This window comes from Phasianus colchicus, chromosome 10, assembly GCF_987193195.1.
Source record: "Phasianus colchicus chromosome 10, bPhaCol1.hap1.1, whole genome shotgun sequence".
Lineage (NCBI taxonomy): Eukaryota > Metazoa > Chordata > Aves > Galliformes > Phasianidae > Phasianus > Phasianus colchicus.
In genome coordinates this window covers 8,406,661-8,426,092 of record NC_143445.1, presented here as the reverse complement: position 1 = coordinate 8,426,092, position 19,432 = coordinate 8,406,661, and the positions used below count along the sequence as shown (strand labels likewise).

The 19,432-nt window shown below is 41.4% G+C and overlaps 1 protein-coding gene across 3 annotated transcripts in view; it reads left to right on the top strand.

Annotated features, from left to right (window-relative positions):
• EPHA4 (EPH receptor A4) overlaps positions 1-19,200 on the top strand; it is a 242,342-nt gene extending 223,142 nt beyond the window's left edge. For all 3 annotated transcript variants that reach the window (XM_090147217.1, XM_090147219.1, XM_031596397.2), the window contains 10 exons: positions 1,611-1,669; positions 2,441-2,554; positions 2,735-2,920; positions 5,979-6,040; positions 6,603-6,812; positions 9,328-9,477; positions 11,776-11,969; positions 14,386-14,541; positions 14,822-15,692; positions 16,916-19,200. In XM_090147217.1, coding sequence (XP_090003343.1) covers positions 1,611-1,669; positions 2,441-2,554; positions 2,735-2,920; positions 5,979-6,040; positions 6,603-6,812; positions 9,328-9,477; positions 11,776-11,969; positions 14,386-14,541; positions 14,822-14,936 — 1,246 coding nt within the window. In that variant the 3' untranslated portion in view covers positions 14,937-15,692; positions 16,916-19,200. The remainder of the gene's footprint in view (positions 1-1,610; positions 1,670-2,440; positions 2,555-2,734; positions 2,921-5,978; positions 6,041-6,602; positions 6,813-9,327; positions 9,478-11,775; positions 11,970-14,385; positions 14,542-14,821; positions 15,693-16,915) is intronic.
• The last annotated feature ends 232 nt before the right edge of the window (positions 19,201-19,432 follow it).

The following is a 19,432-nucleotide window of genomic DNA, read 5'->3' as shown; positions in this document are numbered from 1 at the left end:
CAAGAGAAGAAGCTCCCAGCCACTTACGGTTGGATGCGTACTTGCATTTTTATGTCTGAACACAAGGCCTGTTGATGTTGTTGGGAGCTGCAAGGTTTGGTTCAAACATCAGGTAGTGTTAGTATGTTGAACCGAATCTGTTTCCTTCTGTTCATGAGTAATTTATAGGTCTTATTTAACCGCCAGCACCAAAAGGTTGCAGAGACAAAAGCTGGGACGTGGCCTGTTAGCTGAGAGCGATGGGAAGCTGCCATTCCCGCAAGCCAGGCGCAGGGCAGGAAGGAGAGGCTTCTTGCTAACAGGCAGAAACATTCTGCTGGCAGGAGGGGAATGGTGAAACTTGGAATATTTGCTGAAACTGAGGCTGTTAAAGCCATGTGTTTTCTCCAAATGTTAACCTCTTCTAACTTACATCTCCTGGTAGCCTTTCTCTCGTCCACTCCCATTTTCCTCTTCTATCCATCACTGTTTCCAGTGGCCTAACCAGTTCATCCCAGCAGCCTGGTGGGCTCCTGCTCCACCCTGGGCAGCAGCTTGCATGTCTCAGGCAGTGCCAGTTTCACTGCCCTTTGTAGGGGTTTGGTTTCTCCATTTTCTTTCTGTCTTCATTCCAGCTCAGACTCCTGACAGTAGCTAACTGGGGTCTGATTTGCTTCTGACTTAAAGTGGACCAAGCTTGCTGAAGAGTAAGCAATAACAATGCCTTTCCTTTGTCAGTGTCTGTTCTTATGCCTGGTTCTGAATTTTCCATGAGCACCTCAAATCAAATATCTCTACATACTTACCATTAGAGGCTGGAGAACTTCATATTTCAGTACACAACTGTTGGAACTGGCTCCTCAATATCCTCCCTATTAGATTAACCTCTTATGTTAACTTTTCTGAATGCAACTTGTCCATTGATGTTTAAAGCTGAACTGATTAAATACATAATTGGATACAAAATCATATGTATAAGTGTAAAAATAATAATCTGTAGAATTAACATACTGTTCTGCATTATTGTATCCAACTCAGGTTTATCAGAAGAGCTCTGCAACCAGAGTTCTTTATCCCCTTCAACTGTGCAGTGATTAAAAGAATAAACAATTCCTCCAGACCTGCATTTGTGATAGTGTTTTTTTTTTTTTTTTCCCACCATCCTGATTTCTGTGTTAATAGACTGCTTCCTTCTTTAAATTTGCAGTTGCAGAAGGGTGTTGGTATTGGCATTTGCCTAATTAGGTTTAAAATCAGTCTACCAAAACACTTCCCTTGTAACATCTTAATCTATATATGGTAGTGCTAAAAAGCAATTAGCACCCATTTTGCACAGCATTGCAAATGTACATTTGAAGAGAAGGTAGCTGGAACTCAGGCTTTCTTTGTTTAAATGGCAGATGCAAATACAGAGGTCTGTGTTTCCCTTGATGCTTTGCTGATGCCAGTAACACTTAGAGCAGTTTTAGGAGTCTGTTACTCCTCTGGAAAGTTATGTTATGAGCTGTTGTAGGGAAGCTGCTGAGCACAGGTTATGTCAGGTGCAAACAGGTCAAGGAGACAGAGCTTGTCTCAAAGTAAGATATTTATTTTGAACTGTAATGCCCTTTTTTTTTTTTTTGTTCTGACAGGCGCAGCAAATACAGTAAGGCTAAACAAGAGGCAGATGAGGAGAAGCATTTGAACCAAGGTAAAAGGCAGTGGTGCTTGTTTATTCTTGATTTGGTTCAGAAAACATGTCCCATGTTCTGATGTTTGGCAAATAAGGGATAACATTCCTCTTGAGATAACTGTGTTTCTGTTTTCTGTGCTTGCATCCATCCTCTTTCAAAACTAGATGCTTTAGTAACAGGAAAAATAGAAGCATCTGTGTAAAACTTTTTTGAGTTGGGAGAAACGTTCACAAAATTGTTCCATTGTTCATTTCCACTGAAATATTTCTGTTCCTGGCTAGTGCTATCTAGACATGGTTTTTCCCCACAATATTTTGCTAAGGCAGGTTTTGGATGGGCAAGAGGCAGTGCTGTGGGAAAGGAGCTGTGAGCTTTGCTGCCTTATTTCCATGACTGAATCTTACTCCTTCTTCCATATCAGTCATCCAGGTACCAAACCTGGGACCTGATCTTAGAATTGCTTGGTTCCCATAAAGGGAAATGTGATGTGTTTTATTCTCACAGGTGTATAGCCAGACTGATAGCCTCTTAAAGATGTCAGTGATTTATGAAACTAATTCATTGGCAAAAGTCTGATTAAGTCAATATTGGGAAATAATAAAAAAAAATATACACTGAGGAAAAATACATTAAGTCCTTCCTTCTCTAATCAGTCATTCCTGGCTTACTGTACACTTTTATTGTGCAGTCTCTTTGCTGTTGTATATCATTAAGACTTCAGTCTCATATGTTCTGTGTTCAGCAGCATGTAGATCAGTGACTTCAAATAAAACATTTCTGCCTTGCAGGTGTCAGAACATATGTGGATCCTTTTACATATGAGGATCCAAATCAAGCTGTGAGGGAATTTGCCAAAGAAATTGATGCCTCCTGCATAAAGATTGAGAAAGTTATTGGTGTGGGTAAGTGCCAGAACTTTCTGCATTTTTTGCAGTAAATATAGTTTTAAATTTGCTTTTGGAAACGTGAGGTCCTTTGATCTTTGTATGACAGTTCCCCAGAATGAACTGCTGTAACATTTTGGCAATAAAAGTGCATGCTTCATGCTCATGACCATGGATTCTTGTGGCTTTTTCCTTAAGGGGAATTTGGTGAAGTATGCAGTGGACGACTCAAAGTTCCAGGAAAAAGAGAGATCTGCGTGGCTATCAAGACTCTAAAAGCTGGTTACACTGACAAACAACGGAGAGACTTCCTGAGTGAGGCCAGCATCATGGGACAATTTGACCACCCCAATATCATTCACTTGGAAGGTGTTGTTACGAAATGTAAGTAGGTCATTTTCATGACAAGGCCAATTTGGAAGTCACTGGGAAATTAGGGTGGTTGGTTTTTTCTTTTTTTTTTTTTCTTTTTTTTTTTTTGTTTATGCTGTCTTTCCTGTGAAGTGACAGATGGAACAGATCCACTGATAGCTAATAGGAGGAAATCAGCGCAGGACAAGTCATTAATCTTGTTGTCAGCTATAAATGGTTTTATGGTTTCAATTGATATTCTATCTGTAGGCAGCTTGTGGAAGATTTGTAGGGGGAATTAATATGGCAGGGGTTGGCTTTTTTTCCCCTTCTTGCTAAGCCAAGCAAGCATCTTTCACATCTTTGCTAGCCTGAGCTGATTGTTACAGGATAGGCAAAAGCAGATGGTGAGCAAAGAATTTAAAATAATTGGGAGAAAAATACCAAAACAAAACTACAGAGTCATATGTTTAAGGTACAAAGCACAGATGTAAGGAGCAAGCCTTTGAAATGAAGTAGTCTGTTTTAGTGTGAAACCTGCTTATTTGTTTTCTCTGATTATGTGATAATTTCACTCTGTAAGAATTACCTGGCTGATCTTTTTTGTTTGGTTGTTTTGTGTTGTTGGTTTTTTTTTAGTTTTTTTTTTTTTCCCTTCTCTTTTTTTGTGTGTGTGTGTCTGTGTGTTTAAGTCTGTTCGCATTCACTGTGCCATGAACCCTGCCTTAGAAAAAGAATGGCAGAGCTTACTGAATGCTATTTCCAGGGTAGAACTGAAAATACACCTGTGAGACAGATGCACTCGGGTGTGACTTCATAAAGTGCCACTGAGATGGTGTAGTTATTGTCTCTACTCCAACTGCACTAGGTAGCATGTTGGCAAAACCTCACACAGGTTGCTAATCCTGAAAGACCCTTTGAATATATAGAGCCTCCTTTTCAGGGCAGCAAAGAAAAGCAAACAGTAGGCTTGTAAGCTGCTGCTAAAGCAAGATCTGAATGCTTACTCGGCCACTTGTGTTTCTGGACATTTGTGTTCCTTCTCCTCTGAAAAAGAGGCATTGTGAGAATTTTTATGTTGAAACCCCCCTAGCTTGAACCCTCCCTTAGCTGTTACAGCTCTAGCAGTTATAAATGACTAAATGTATTTGCATAATGCAGTTGTCACTGAATTAAAATGATTAGAAATTTTCACTGAGGAGGTGGCAGCCTGACCCAGGAATGCTTCATTGCCTTGCTCACAGCAAGCACTGCTCCTGCACCAAGCCAGCTTGCTTACCTCAGAGCTGGTGTGTTCAGTAAACAGGGCTATATAAGAAGGCATCTATCTCAATTTCTCCATAGGTTTTTTGAATGCTGTGATAAATGAATGCATTTAATAAACTGAAAATTAAAAAGTGAGATAAATAGTGGAGTGGATGGGGGTTGAGAGGAGAGAGGCAGCAAAAAACCATGAATACATTATTGGCTGCTAGTCAAGTACTTTAATAATTGACTCACTGATGGTAACTTCTCCTCTCTTTCCCTGTACCCTGCTAAAGAAGTGCCTGAGTAATGAAATTATGTGTTAATGCACTGAAAGAGTCTCCCTTTCTTCCTTTCTGTGTTGACATAGTGCCTTTTGATTGAGGAAGGTTAATTAAAACTCATTTAGCTGTATTTGTTCAGTGGAAGTGTTCTGGTCACAGTTGCAGAGGATAAATGAGACAGAGACGTATGCAGATTTGGTTGCAGTTTTTTCTCTTTTTACCCAAGAATGCTGGCAAAGGTGAATGAAGGATGTTGTTTTATCACATCTCTTTCCTTAAAGGTCATTAAGCCCTACATTCAGAATAGTTTGCTTTATGTCATACTATCTCTTCTCTGCTTTGTTCATGCAAATCAGAAAGGGTTCAGCTACCAGACTGGCATTTCATAGGCAAACGTGCCAGTTTGCATGTGACCAAAATATGCTGCTGTAATAAGTACAAAAGGTAAGTTTCTCTTGGGCACTTTATTTTATGTAGGAAGAAACTCAGTAGTTCGATAGCTGAAGCAAACAATTGGGCTACTATGACAGCCTGGAGTTCCCTTCAGGTGGATTTGACAGTGCTCATCTTGGGAGTGTGTTTGCCATTCTGCCTTTTACAATCACTTCTTTATATCTCTTGCTACTCAATTTTAGAATGGAGATGATCTTAGACCTGTTTTTGCAAATGTCCAGATGCTGAATATGGAGTATAATTAACCCCTTTAAATAATTAGTGCTACTTGTATGTACCTGTTTCCAGTTTCAGCATCATATGACTTCGTAAAGTACTTAAGGCAACATCAAGTGTTACTTATATATCTGGTGTTATTTTTAGGTAGCAGAATGTCTAGAAAGCATCTCCATGTTAGCAAAATTGCATCACATCTCTCATTGGATTGTCCAGGGTTGGTTCTCTGTATTGCAGCATGGAAAGCTGAATGCTGCTGAAGCTCTGTGCCCCACATATGACACAACTCATTGAATCATTTATCCCGTGGTTGACTTCATGAGGCAAATGGCTTTGGCTCATTTATAAATAACAAGAGATACACGATACAAATCTGGGACAGGGAAAGTTGAGAGGAATTGCCTGTATTTTGCTTTTTTGTCTTTAAGTACCTTGTAGCTGCTGACAGCTACTAACTTGCCTAAAGCGTTGATCTTTCGAAAGAGACGTGTAGACCAAAGTGATCATGAATTCCATTTTGGAAAAGGAAGACTTTCTTGTCTACAAGCAATTTAATTACACTAAAGATCTTTGTCAGGCTTGAACAGATCTTTGTTTCCAGCTCTTGATTATCAGTTCATATATTCCTTAGAGTCTGGGAACCACTTCAGTTGAAGACCTTGTCAATGAGTCATCTGTAGAGATAACCTTCCAGATGGGGCCGTTGTAATGTTCCCCACCTGTAATATTTATTCATTTGCTCCCCACAGCTGAGGCATGAGCTTGGTGGTTTTCAAATTAAATTAGATTGTGCAGGACAGGTGTCTTGGCTATAAAATAATGTGCAACCCATTTTTATCCCATTAACATCAGTGTTCATCAAGGAATTGTGTTTTTCTTTCTGCACTCTCTAGGTAAACCGGTGATGATCATAACCGAGTACATGGAGAATGGCTCCTTGGATGCCTTCCTCCGGGTAGGTGATTTCTTTATAATAAGCTAAGGAAATATTATACTGGGAAGCATCTTCTGTTTTCTTCTTCTGGTTCTGTTTTGCAGAGGGATACTGAAAAGTCAATATTTTAAAAGAAATTATGTTTGTACTTGGAAAATTCTGTTTCTTTGCTGATGCAGTTCCTATCAAAATACAGAATAAATGTAATATGGATGGATATATAACAAATGTGATGTTTAAAGATGTTTAAAATAGCAAGCCCTTAAATAATCCATGTTTAATGGGAACAGTTTTGATGTGTTCCATTTCTGAAAGCATTGCAATTGCTATAGCATTGCTATAGGCTCATTAAAACTGGATGTATTGCAAACCGGATACCGCATCAGTAGAAGCTGTGACAAAACCTCTGAGTTGTACTTTGCTGGTGAATTATGGACACCAGTCTGGAGAGTGAGGAAATAACACTGCGTTTTATTTGAGATAGGATGGGGATCCAGAGAGATGCTCTTTGCCAATTTCAGCAGTGGCAATAATGTAGCTTTTAGCTTAATGCTCTGTGATTTTCTTCCTTCCCCACATACAGAAGAATGATGGCAGATTTACAGTAATCCAGTTGGTGGGGATGCTTCGTGGCATCGGCTCAGGAATGAAGTATCTGTCTGACATGAGCTATGTGCATCGGGATCTAGCTGCTCGAAACATACTGGTCAACAGCAACTTGGTCTGCAAAGTGTCTGACTTCGGCATGTCCCGTGTCCTGGAGGATGACCCTGAGGCAGCTTATACCACACGGGTAAGGAGGGGAAGAAAGTGCCCTGTGAATTTTCTTGCCTACTAATATTTTTGTCTAACTGTGTGGGAGATGACAGTGGTTTGTTTTAAAATAATCTCAGTCATAAATGAAAACCTATACTGGAACATAAAAATAAACATCAATCCGGACTGTAGCGCTAGCATAAATTGATGCAGTGTTATTGCTCCATCAGTGGCTGCACTGGTATTTCTTCGCTGAGAACATGACCCATGTACTTCTCTGGTTTTTTTAGTGTGCTAGGAGTGTGTGACAAGAATCTGATGTCAGGAATTAGAGCTTCGGCTTCTATTCCTTCTTGTGATACTTATGATATCTACAGACATATATAATTTGCAAGTGTGTAGTCTCACTGAGGTTTGATACAACAAGTGCAGATATGCTGCCCCCAAAAAAGTCCACTTTTGCCCATTGCAAAGCTGATCTTCAGTTTGACCTCAAATAATTTGGGGTGGAAGAAGTATGGGGCCTGCATTCCCAAGAGTAGATTTGGTACATGCTTTTTTGCCTCACTTTTTGTTTATTTGTTTGTTTCTTTCCTGTTTTGTCTATGTTTCAGCATCCCACTCTTATTAATTTTGCTAAGGCATTTTAATATGCTGCATATGGAATAGTGCTTAATGCAAGTACTTCTGGCCACAAAACAACATCCTGACCATTACCAGCTTTGTACCAATATCCCTGTAATTAAAATGTTTGTGGAAAAGAGAGTCAGAGTTTATAAAGTCTCTTTTTAAAATTCCTTATTTTCTTCATTTTTACATATCTACTATTCTCCATCTGTTCTCCCTAGCACAGTTTGTTTGCAGTGCTCACATTTTGCAGTTTAATTCCAACACTCATCCTGTAATGGTTTCACATTCATTATGGGGAATGATAGACTAATGTTGTATTAAATGCTGGCCAACCTTGATATTTCTCACTCACAAGAGTGGGCAAGTGGAAAAAGCAGAAGCAGAGGTCTGGAAAGCTGTACTTAGGGAAATAAAAGTTTAGAGAAAAGGTGCAAAGGCAAGAAAGAAATTATTGAAAAGCTTCCCTTTGAATTCAGTGAGTGCAGATACAGTATTATGTTCTTTCTTGAGTAAACCAGAGGGAATCAATGCATTTTGCATTACAGTGCATTGTCTTCATGTGTTATCAGTAATGAAGGATCAGGCAGCTTTGGATAAACTCCACTGTACTCAAGCAGCTAAATAAAAAGAACTTAGTGACAATTTTTAGAATGACAGCCGCGTATAAACAATATCTGTGCATCTGTTTCTGAAAGGAGGAATAGAGCTTTTTCATAACCGGAGATAATGCAGTAAAATGCAATAGTTAAAGCATCCCTTCTTAAGAGAATGGTATGTTTTTCTCCACATTAGCAGTATAACTCATTAAAGTGAGCCCCCCGAGGCACTTACTGTTAGAAACTGATTCACAAAGGGCCTGATGAGCCAGAAGGAGGACACCTTTTGGTTTCAGTTGCCTTTGGAACAAGTCCATATTAAATACTTGAGAGAGTTACTGGGACAGTAAACCATTAAGTATGCACATGCTGCATTTTGTTATGGGTAAAAATTGTCTACAGGATTGCAGAGAAAAAGCCGATCAAAACAAACTTAGTCAAAAAAGCAAATGAAAAAACCCAAAAAACTTTGTTCGCTTTAAGTCATTTCCCAGATGAAACAGCAGGAAACCAAAAGCTCAATTGAAAACACCTTGTGTGCTAGCATAAACAAAAGGAGAAATCTCTGGCCTGGGGTCTGCTCAGCTGAGGCAAAATCAGATAAACTGAATGGAGCGAGTTCCTTTTCAAAGAGTACAGGACCTCAATGGCCCAGATCAGGTGCCCAAGCATTTTTATCTTTTTAAATGAAGTATTATAGTAGAAGGCAGCTCTCTCCAGCAGGTATTGAAAGCATGGCCTGGTCTGGAGCTCCTCCTAGCCAGACTGGGAGAGCCCAGAGGCTTGCTTGCCTTTGCACTTCTCTAGAAGGAATTGGGATATTGCCCGTGGGAAACACCATGGTATTCATAAATCTTCCCAGTTTATCCTCTCTTTAACTTTTTGAAAAACAAAACGCTTATAATCCCATTTCTTTTTGAAACAGGCCTAACAGGTCAGACAGGCAAGCAAGGAAATAGTAATTAACAGCATATACTTATTTGTTTTGTCAACCAAATCTCTGAAATATACTTTGTAAAATCCCTGTCTTTTTCTCATGCTTCAGTATAGCCCCAAGCAGTAATCTAGTAGAGGACTGATAAAAATACACTTAACAATTTACTGGTTCCCCTCCTTGTGGCTTAAGAAAACAGATGGGCAGCATTGCCTCCTGGTTGTATCTGACAGTTTTATGGCAAAGAAGAAGGAAAGGCCTTTTTAAGAAGGATGCTGGACTTGTGTGCAGGAAGCCATTTTAGATTTGTAATGGCATTGTAGAACAGTGTCAGCCATGCACATTACTGGGTCAGCGACTCACAGGCCCGTGGTTTCTTTTATTTATTACAGGGTGGCAAGATCCCTATCCGGTGGACTGCACCAGAGGCAATCGCCTACCGTAAATTTACATCAGCTAGTGACGTGTGGAGCTATGGCATCGTCATGTGGGAAGTGATGTCCTATGGAGAGAGACCTTACTGGGATATGTCCAATCAAGACGTGAGTCTTCCTCTAGGGCTCCCTCTTCCTTTTCTCTCCCTTTCTTCCCTTTTTCCTTTGCCTTTTCCCTTAGATGTCTGCTGATGTTCTTCCATGTTAGTTGCTATGTAGTTGTAAGACATTTACTCCTGGTTTTTAAAAGGTTATCATGAGTGGTGGATTCCTGTATTGCCAGGGAACCACTGCAGTATAAATACTACATTGAATACTGCAAATGTATTAATCCTTCATCTATGTCCAGGGAATAGGAGATTCTCAAGGTAGGGTTGTATCTACAAGTAGGTAAGGCAGAGAAGAATGAAGGAAAGGAATGTATTTAAACTATTAAATCATAATACTGCAAAAGGAAGGAAAGTTTGAACGTTGACTCTAAATCTCAACTTTACTGAAAGTCTATTCCAAAAAACACTTGAATTTTAATAGGGCTTCCTAATAATAGTTAATTCTTCAAACCTAAATATGCTTGTAAATCTTGGAGAGAATTTTATTATCTGAAATAACACATATGAAATCCAGTTCTGATTATCAGTCAGAGCATCCTTGCAACAATTGCATAGGTGCCCCCCGAGGACATTAAGAAACAGCTTTCCTAAATGACCATTCTTAAATTATGTATGTCCTGTTTAAGTGTACCATCTGGACTACTTCATTGTATTCCAAGAGGGACTGTACACAATGGCTTCTATTCCAGAAGAGTATTTAATAACACTATTAATAAGCTTCTGCTAATAGAATTTTTATTAAAATGAAAAAAAAACAAACCAAACCAAAACAAAAAAACCAAAAAGCCCCAGCAGTTAAAATGAGGCATAGATTATCCATAATATTTTTTCCCAAGAGATTTACAAATATACAAAGGAAGAGGGAAATGTTAATCTGAATATATGGTCATGAGAGCAGTTAAGTGAGTTGACAAGTCATTCGCTTTGTTATGTAGAGCTGAACATTTTCAGAGAGTGTCTAGATGATGTACGTGGCGTTTAATCTAAACGGGAGGATATAATTTCAATTTCCTTCTGATGTGAAATGTCTGTTCTGGCACCCAGTGTTGCCTTCCTCTGTTAACAGGAAGTCATCAAGACTTAGCAAGAAAATAAAACACCAGATGTGTCTGAGTTATATCAGTCATGTCTACACAACTCAGACGACCTCAGTGCAACAAATGCAGAGCTAACATACTAGGCCAATACACACTGCTAATGTGCAATGCTAGAAGTGTCAAAAAGCTAGTTTGAACAGGGCAGTCAAAGCCAATAATACTGTCTTTGCATCCACTTTTTAGTAGTTGGCATAGACAGACCATACTTTTTTCTCCTTTACAACAGTGAGAGCTGTGCTTTTCACATCAGAGCAGAAGTGGATTTGAAATTGTTCTAGATGTCTGGATGTTCTGGATTCCTGAATTAGTGAGAACCACTTTCTTTGTGGTCTCTGATGAGCTACTCATAGTGCAAGCATATCCTGCATCCTGTTCTCCCAGTGGATTTTAGCTACTGATAGATAAGAACAGAATGAAAGAATTCAGTTCAGTTTCTGTGCACTTCTGGTCTTTGGTCTCTTGGTGAGACCTGCCATGAGACTCTTATTATTTAATTAAAGTTGGAAAGCTTCTGCCCTTTTGTGTCAGAATTTAGTCCTGATTGTGTCCTGTTCTCCTGAGAGAGCTAATAAGTCATCAGAGTACTGAGCTCTGGAGCTGTCTTTGGAGGGTTTCAAATGGCTTCATCTTGCAGTTTTTCTGGCTGAGTATGAGATGCATAAGCAAGCTTCCTTGATAAAGCTGCAAAAAACGGTCCCCATCTGTGCAGTTCAGGACATAACAGTGGAGAGAGAGCAAGTACTCTGTTGGCCTGTGACAAAGATGGACTAGCCCAAGAGGGGAGGGTGGAGGGAGGTGATCTGCTGTCCCCTAGGACTGATGGGGAAATGTTCATCTCAACATATCTTACCCAAAACTGACAGATGTTAAAGATCTGTCAACCTTCAGACTGTCAAGGATAGTTTTGTCTTTTTTCTATTTTGTCTTTCCTTTATCCCATGTGCTCTTTTGTGATACATTGCCCTGCTGTATCAGATGTCTGCTTTGGATGCTCTACCCTTTTAGTTTTGAATTGTTGAGGAGAAATGACAGTACTGAGACCACCAACTGCTTGACTCAGAGTGCAATTTTCATATTGTTTCATTTAATGGCGAATTTGTTTCCATACTTCAGATCGCCGTAGGATAAATGATAGTCAGATGGTAGATGAGAGTAGTGTCTGATGTTCTCTAATGTCTTCCTAATTGTGCCATTTATAGGTTATTAAAGCCATTGAGGAAGGGTATCGGTTGCCACCCCCAATGGACTGCCCCATTGCTCTCCATCAGCTGATGTTAGACTGCTGGCAGAAGGAACGCAGCGACAGACCTAAATTTGGACAGATTGTCAACATGCTGGACAAACTCATCCGCAACCCTAACAGCCTGAAGAGGACAGGCAGTGAGAGTTCCAGGTCAGCTGTACTTTTATAATGGTGATTTATGAGGGAGCACAGTGGAGGTGACAGGCAGAGCTTTGTGTCACCTAAGCTTCTGCGCTGAAATTAAAGTGTACTCTGCAGAGCCAGACTGCACAGCAGGCATTGCACTGTGCAAGAGAGCAGAAGTCATCCTGGCACGCTGCCGAACCCAGCTGGGCACCCCAGACTCTGGTAGCTCTCTGAGAAGGAGAATGAATGAGCAGAGCTGCTGTTGTATCACACCAGAGCTGACCAGGTTTATAATGCAGTCTTATGTCAAAAAAGGTTCTGATGCAGGCCAACCCTGTTTGCAGCATCTTTCCCTCTCCCACCTCAGCAAAGAGGATTCAAGGGTTTTCCTTAATGCAGTTTAGCTAACAAAAGTGATGTGGTTTTTGCAGGAAAAGTACATCATCAAGTTTTATAAACCCTAGATTTGTGTAGGATTTGCAAATGAGCGTTACGGCATTACAGCCAACGCCTCGCGGGCATTGGGAAGGTGTGGATTAATTTTTATGTGAATTTGAATTTAATTTTGTGGAAAGCCAGCTTCATGTCTGCACTGATCCCACATTACATTTGTGTTTTGTTTTGTTTGCTGAGCACAGTATACCCGGTACGTGCAAAAGAAGCACGGTAGGAAGGAAACTCCCAGAGTTTTAGAAACAACAAATCTTTGTTGGGACAGCTCAGCAGTTTCTTTAAGCTGGTGAAATGCTGCTGAAGTAATAGGAGCTTTACTAATTTACACTAAGTTTGCTCTTTTATTTTCAAATGGCTTCACTTCATAAAGTGAATTACGGAAATAAAGCTTAGCAGGAAAGAAAGAAACAAGAGGAAAATATTTTTCAGCAGAAGGGAGGGTGCAAAGATAGCCACTGGGAAATACAAAATTATGTTTCTTGATGGCACTGAAAGAGTAAGAGAGGTTCTGATTCAGCCTCCGACAGAGCCACATACTGGAAAAAGGTATTTTCAGTTTTAAAAGTCAGGGTCCCTTTGTGGCTCTTACTTACAATTTACATTATCAGAAGAGGGATTATTAATCCTGTGAGGCTGCTGTCACCGCGTATCTCCCAGACTGTCCTAATTGCAATGGTAGCCTGGAAAACATGTATCCACCCTTGAGGCTTAAATAATTCATATGGTGAGAATGCAATATGGATCTGCTGTGATAATTTGATTTAAGAATCACTGATTGAACCTACTCCATTTTGCTTTGTTTCCAATTTAAAGGTGCTTTTTGAAAATAAATGTGTCTTTTAAAAGTTCAAGGCCTATTCAAGGTCATTCCATATGCATGGATATTAATGGCTGTTTTATTCTTCCCTTTGGAATGTGAATTTTGAATTTGCATATAGCATTATTAATATATGGCATTAGAGGTGAAGCGTAATTGTATATAATTAGGCTGCTATCATTGGTCTTGTGTTAGATAGTATGGTAGGAGTTGCACCAAGAGCTGCTGCTGTGAAGCCAGTGCCTTAGGCAATACATAACTATGCTATTGCACACCTAATCTTTGATGATGTGCGTTTTCAAATAAATTGCTGGATGATAATTGTTTTGGTTAGATAGACAGTAGTAATTTTTAATGGTTTAATGAAACAGTTTGATTTATAATATACGTGAAATAATAAATGAGATACTAATAAGTGGAGTGAATTTTGTGAAAATAATTATTTGCAAATTGTGCAAGAGAAAATGAGAAGCACATTCCACAGTGCGAAGAAAGATCAAAGCTCGCATCAGTCCCACCAGTCCTGGCACACGTGCTGGTCAGGAATGGGTTGATTAAAGCAGGGATTAACTCCCTGCTGTCCTGAGTTGTATTGAATGCATGAGATTGCCTGTGAACCTGGCTAGAAACAGGGCTTATCTGAACCCGCCCTGAATTTTGCTCTCCAAACCCGTCTGGCGGGTTGTGTGAGCTCACCCTCCCTCCGCACATACTTCAGTGGTGTTTCTATAGCTGCTGAACTGAGGTCTGACATATGCAAGATTGGCATGGATTTTCATTGCTGCCTGCGAGATGCGGACTCGGTAGGCTGAATGTGCTGCAGCATTGCCATCTTTGTTTTTTGAAGGAAAAGCATTTTCTGTGAACCTGATTGCATCTGAGGTGGAAACTGTGGACAGTGCTGTGATTCAAAACACACCTGAAAGCCAAAAGGAAAAGCCTAGGATCAAGTTCATTCTTGGCTAAAGCTGGCCGGTTACCTTGCACTTGGTCGAGATTCTTGCAATTGATACACTTTGCTATGCAGGGAGCCACGAGTTTCGCTAGGCAAGACTCATTGCCCGTACTTTCCTTAGTCACTGTGAATAATCATTGCAGAGCCCAGACTTGGGGTTGAAAGTCATCATCAGCTGACATGGTTTGTCTGTCCTTTCACTGTTTGGCATGCAGACCCAGCACAGCCCTGCTGGATCCCAGCTCCCCGGAGTTCTCGGCGGTTGTTTCTGTCAGTGACTGGCTCCAAGCCATTAAAATGGAGCGATACAAGGATAACTTCACAGCTGCTGGCTATACCACCCTAGAGGCTGTGGTGCATATGAACCAGGAGTAAGTACTCAGCGCAATAACAAAAAAACTGGTAAATCTGGATTTAATCAGCCTCCTTTGCTTTGTGCTGCATATCATTACACTCATTAAAGGAATGGAATGCCTTTCATTTGGACGGAGTATGACTTTAAAATGCCTCCACAATGCCTTCACTTATTTAATTAAACATTTCTGTACATCTGCCTTGCTCTTGCTGTGTTGCATGTGGCTGACTTTTAATATTTGTCTCTGCATCAGCATCTGACCCACAGTTCTCAGTCTTCTTCTCTTGCTTTCCCAGCGACCTGGCCAGGATTGGGATCACTGCCATGGCGCACCAGAACAAGATCTTGAGCAGCGTTCAAGCCATGCGCACCCAAATGCAACAGATGCACGGCAGGATGGTGCCCGTCTGAGCCAGTACTGAATAAACTCAAAACTCTTGAAATTAGTTTACCTCATCCATGCACTTTAATTGAAGAACTGCACTTTTTTTACTTCGTCTCCTCGCCCGTTGAAATAAAGATCTGCAGCATTGCTTGATGTACAGATTGTGGAAACCGAGCGTGTGTTGGGAGGGGGGCCTCCAGAAATGACAAGCCGTCATTTTAAACCAGACCTGGAACAAATTGTTTCTTGGAACATACTTCTCTGTTGATCAACGATATGTAAAATACATGTATCTATATAAATATAATGTCACAGTCAAGTTTTGATGCTATGTTTGCTGCCAGATACTGTGCTTAAAAAAAACAAAATTACTTTTCTTCTCCCTGTGACCTGTAGGATTATCTACCATAGTGTTTTATTTGTGGGTGAAACCACAGTTGTGCATCTTTCACTGGAATGAAGAATCTGCCCTAGGATATTTTTTGCAGACTTGATGCAACGCTAATACCTTGCAGAAACCTCATTGAGAATATCATTTGGCTAATCAGTGCTTGGCGATTAGCAATCTACCCATTTATGGGCTTGAGACATGGAATGATACACCTCATGGATTACTGGGCAGAACTGGACTTCTGGGAAGACTGTTGGCTATTGCTGTGCTGAACTCTGCCACTTGAGAGGTTTCATGACCATCTTGCCAGCAGTCAGCTGTGGTAGTCATGGCTGTGGAGCTTTCAGACTTTTCTTTTCCAAGAAGCGGTTCAACTTGCCACATGGAGAAGGTCAGTCAAAGTACAGTGTCGTGGTGCTGTGGTATTGTTTTCGTCACACACTGCACCCGAGAGCAAATTCAGAAATGATTTAGGGGCCTTATATGTCATAGTTCTTTTTAATCACTGCCGTCATTCTGAATCCCCAACAGCTCGCTCAGTTGGACAGGTCGCACGTAGTGCACCCACAGTGTTGCTCCCATCACTTTTTGTCTCTTTTAACAATAACTTGCTGATTTTAACCATAACTTTCCCTCACCCCCAACCTTCTCAGAAAACAACTTGTTCAGAACATGGGATGCTAAATTCAGATCCTGTCATCTCATGACAGCTTAGTAAAAACTGTTCTGCAGTATTACTTATAAAAGCTTTCCCATTTGCAGAACTTTAATATTTCTTTTTAAAAATGTCTTAAACCAGCATGTTTTAATGTCCTGTTGCCAGGAGACATCATTTTAAAGACCCGTACTTGCAGCAGTAAAAACTCTTTTGCTTAAGCACAGAGATACTTTTAAGTTTCCTTTTGCTGTAAATATTGTTGCATTCTGTTGAGATTATTCTTTTACGTAGACAAAAAATACGCCCAATTTGTTGGCCAATTTGCAAAAAAATGATTTCTTGGAAGTCTAGTAACGGTAATTCAAACCACTCCAATATTTTCCAGACAAAATGAACAGTTTTCTCCACAGAAAGTGAAAACTCAGAAGGCAGCACAGGTGCCCAATTTTCAGCACTGCTAGTGAAGCCTTTCTTGTTGCAAAATATATCCACTGAGACAACATGCACTTGAATGTCTTTTTAGCTGGAGGAGAGTGGATTGAAAAATAAAAGGTGGCACATGCATGTATCTGACATCCGCATTTAGAAGGTGTGTCATGAAGATGAGACTTGAAGGGGTGAAGGGCTCTCCCCTTGAGCACCCTAAAGAGCAAAGGCTGCAGCCTGTGGCATGTGCCATCCAGCCCCCTTTCATGTTGGAATTGCCTCTCCTCCTGATTTCTCCTCTGTCCTTTAGGAAATCCTTCCCCTCCCCAGGGAGAGGCTTAACTCACAGCCTGCTCCCATCTCAGCTCTTTTCCACTCATATGAATTAGCAATTGCACCTGCCAAGGAGATGCTGGCTGGCCCAAGATACTGTTGTGCTTCTCTTGGGAAATCTTGGGGAGATGTTGGGGCAGATGTACGTGTCTGTCTTGTTGCTCACTGTTTAATATTCACGCTTTCTTTTTGTGCAGGGAAATTACATTTTGCCTTCACGGCCTCCTAGCCCATCCTGTTGATCTCACTGACCATGGAGGAACACAGACTGGACCCTGAAGTCTTCTGGATCCATGGTTGCTTCTTCCCTAGCACTGATTCTCAAAACCACGCACTGAACAGTCGTCGGGCCCTGAAAAGAGTGTGACTTTTACTTTCTCTTTTTTTTCCTTGCCACCCACTCCATTTTTTCTTCATTGAAAGATAGCTAACTCGGTAAGATTCAGCACCCAGTTGTCACTGGAGGAATGTACTGTGTCAAAGCCCCGCAGACTTGTTGATTTTTTATTCCCTTCTGCTTTCTATTCCCACCTTGGATTTTATTTATATATTCTGTTATTCTCTATCCTCACTCCCCTGCCTGCTGCTGCCTCATCTGAGACGGGTGCGGGTGGCAGAACATCACACATCTTACCATGGACGCCGGGCCAGGCGCCACAGCGGAGAACCCAGTTGCTGTGAGCTGCCTATATACATTGCTGACGTGACATTTTACATGAAACGTGCCACTGCAGTGATGTAAATATATTTTTTTTTCCTTGAATGGATAATGGATTATTATCTCCTCTGAAAGGTGCGTATGTGTGTTTGTGTGCGTGCGTGTGTGCAAATCACCTTGTGTGTACAACTGCCTGTGAATGTGCCCAAAGCATCCCTGGGAGCCATGTGATGTCCCTCTGCCATTTGAGCACGGCCGAGCAGCTCAGCTCTGCAGTGGTGACAGGAAGACACGTTGAGAAGTGTTGAAATTTCTGTGTCTGTAGGTGTGCTTTTAACTGCCACGCTACGTGTACTGAGTAGTTCTGCAGCCTAAAACGGGGACAGTATCGAGTTAGTTTTGAAGTTGTGGATTACAGGATCCATAAGGGTGCTAAAGATTTTCTTAAGTGTTTTTTCTTCTTCCTGATGTTCTGTTCATGATCCAGAGCAACCATTTTCTCAGTGACAAGGTGATGGAGGCAGCACCTGCATATCCATCCAGTGATAACCCTGACCTGAACTCTGAAGTAGCCTTTTTTATCTGCAGAAGTGGGGTTTTAAAGACTTGCTGAATGCGAACAAATATATGCAGTTCTTCCATTCACAGAAGCACCTTGCTCTGCGTGCAAGCTGTGAAAACTTGTAAGTTAATAATCCAAACACCAGTTTGCTCCCTGCACAGTTAAGGAATGAAATCACAACACTTCCAAGCTTGCCGTCGTTAGCCAGAGAGCTGCGGCGTGCCATAGGAGCATGGGAGGTGCCATAGGAGGCACTGCGGCCCGAGGAGCGGTGCTGCTGCTCCCTCGTGCTGCCTGTGATGGCTTTCTGCCTTTGGAGACCTTGCTGCTCCGGACACGCAGGCCAAGTTCTGAGTGGGGATCGTGCCGGAGTCTGGGGAGCTGCACGCTGCTGGCCTCCCACAGCACTGCCACACACTGCAGTGCCCCGGTCAGCCCAGAGACGTCCTGGGACAGGGATATGGCCGTGCCGCTCTGAACCAGAGTGCAGCACAGGCCGCAGCCACCCAAAGCCTCTCCCCTCCTCGCCGGCTCCTTCGGGACCATCCCCAGCAGGAGCTGTGCTGGGGTTGGAGCAGCGTGCCGGGGCTGTGCTGGTGCAGCTGGTGCAGGATTGCTGCCAGCCGCTGTCCCAGCGCCCTGCACAGGGCCGGCCGCAGCGCTCGCCTGCTGGGGAGGAGGTTGTGCTGCTCACACCTGCGCGGCCCTGTTGGTCCGGGATCCTGCTGTGCTCATTTGGTGATGGCTCTATGTGTTAAAAATATGTATGTATAAAATACAGGAGGCTGGAAGTGACCAGTGAACGGGACTTAAAAAGCAGTATTTTTTTTTATGTGACATTTTCATAACCAGGAAAAAAAAATAATAATCAAAAAACAAACAAAAAAAAAACACCCTGAAATACTAACCAGACGAATAAAAAGAGAGTGCATTTATTTTTTTGTATCACTGCAAGTATGTTGGAATATGCAAGGACTGTGGTTAAAATTAGAATGTATGAGGCATATAATAATTTAGTTCATACTGAAAAAATCTAACAGCATTTCTTGGTTCGTGCATTTGAACGATCTCTGGGTTAGATATATAGATTTTTCTATTTTGATTTAATTTGTAATGTTTTTCCCCTCCATGAATTTTAGGTACACATAACTTATGTCATTTATTTATGGTCTTTTATACCTAGTTTGTAAAATTGTAAAATAGCAAACAGTGCAAACATTTGCATTTGAAAATAATAAAGTAGTTGCTGTACAAACCTGAAACGATCTATTTCTAATTATTGCATCTTTTTATCATGTAGCACTTATCCACGTGCAATACGAATCCAAAACTCAAAGCAGTACTTGTGGCGTTGCCCCAAAAGGATCGGTGGTACAGCGGCTTTCACACGAGCGTGCTTCCACGTTCGCGTGAGCCGTGCAGCTCCACGCGCGCGGGCCTTTTGTTAGGGCGCGGGCCGCCGCTCCGTGCCGCCCAGCACCGTTAGCAATGGCA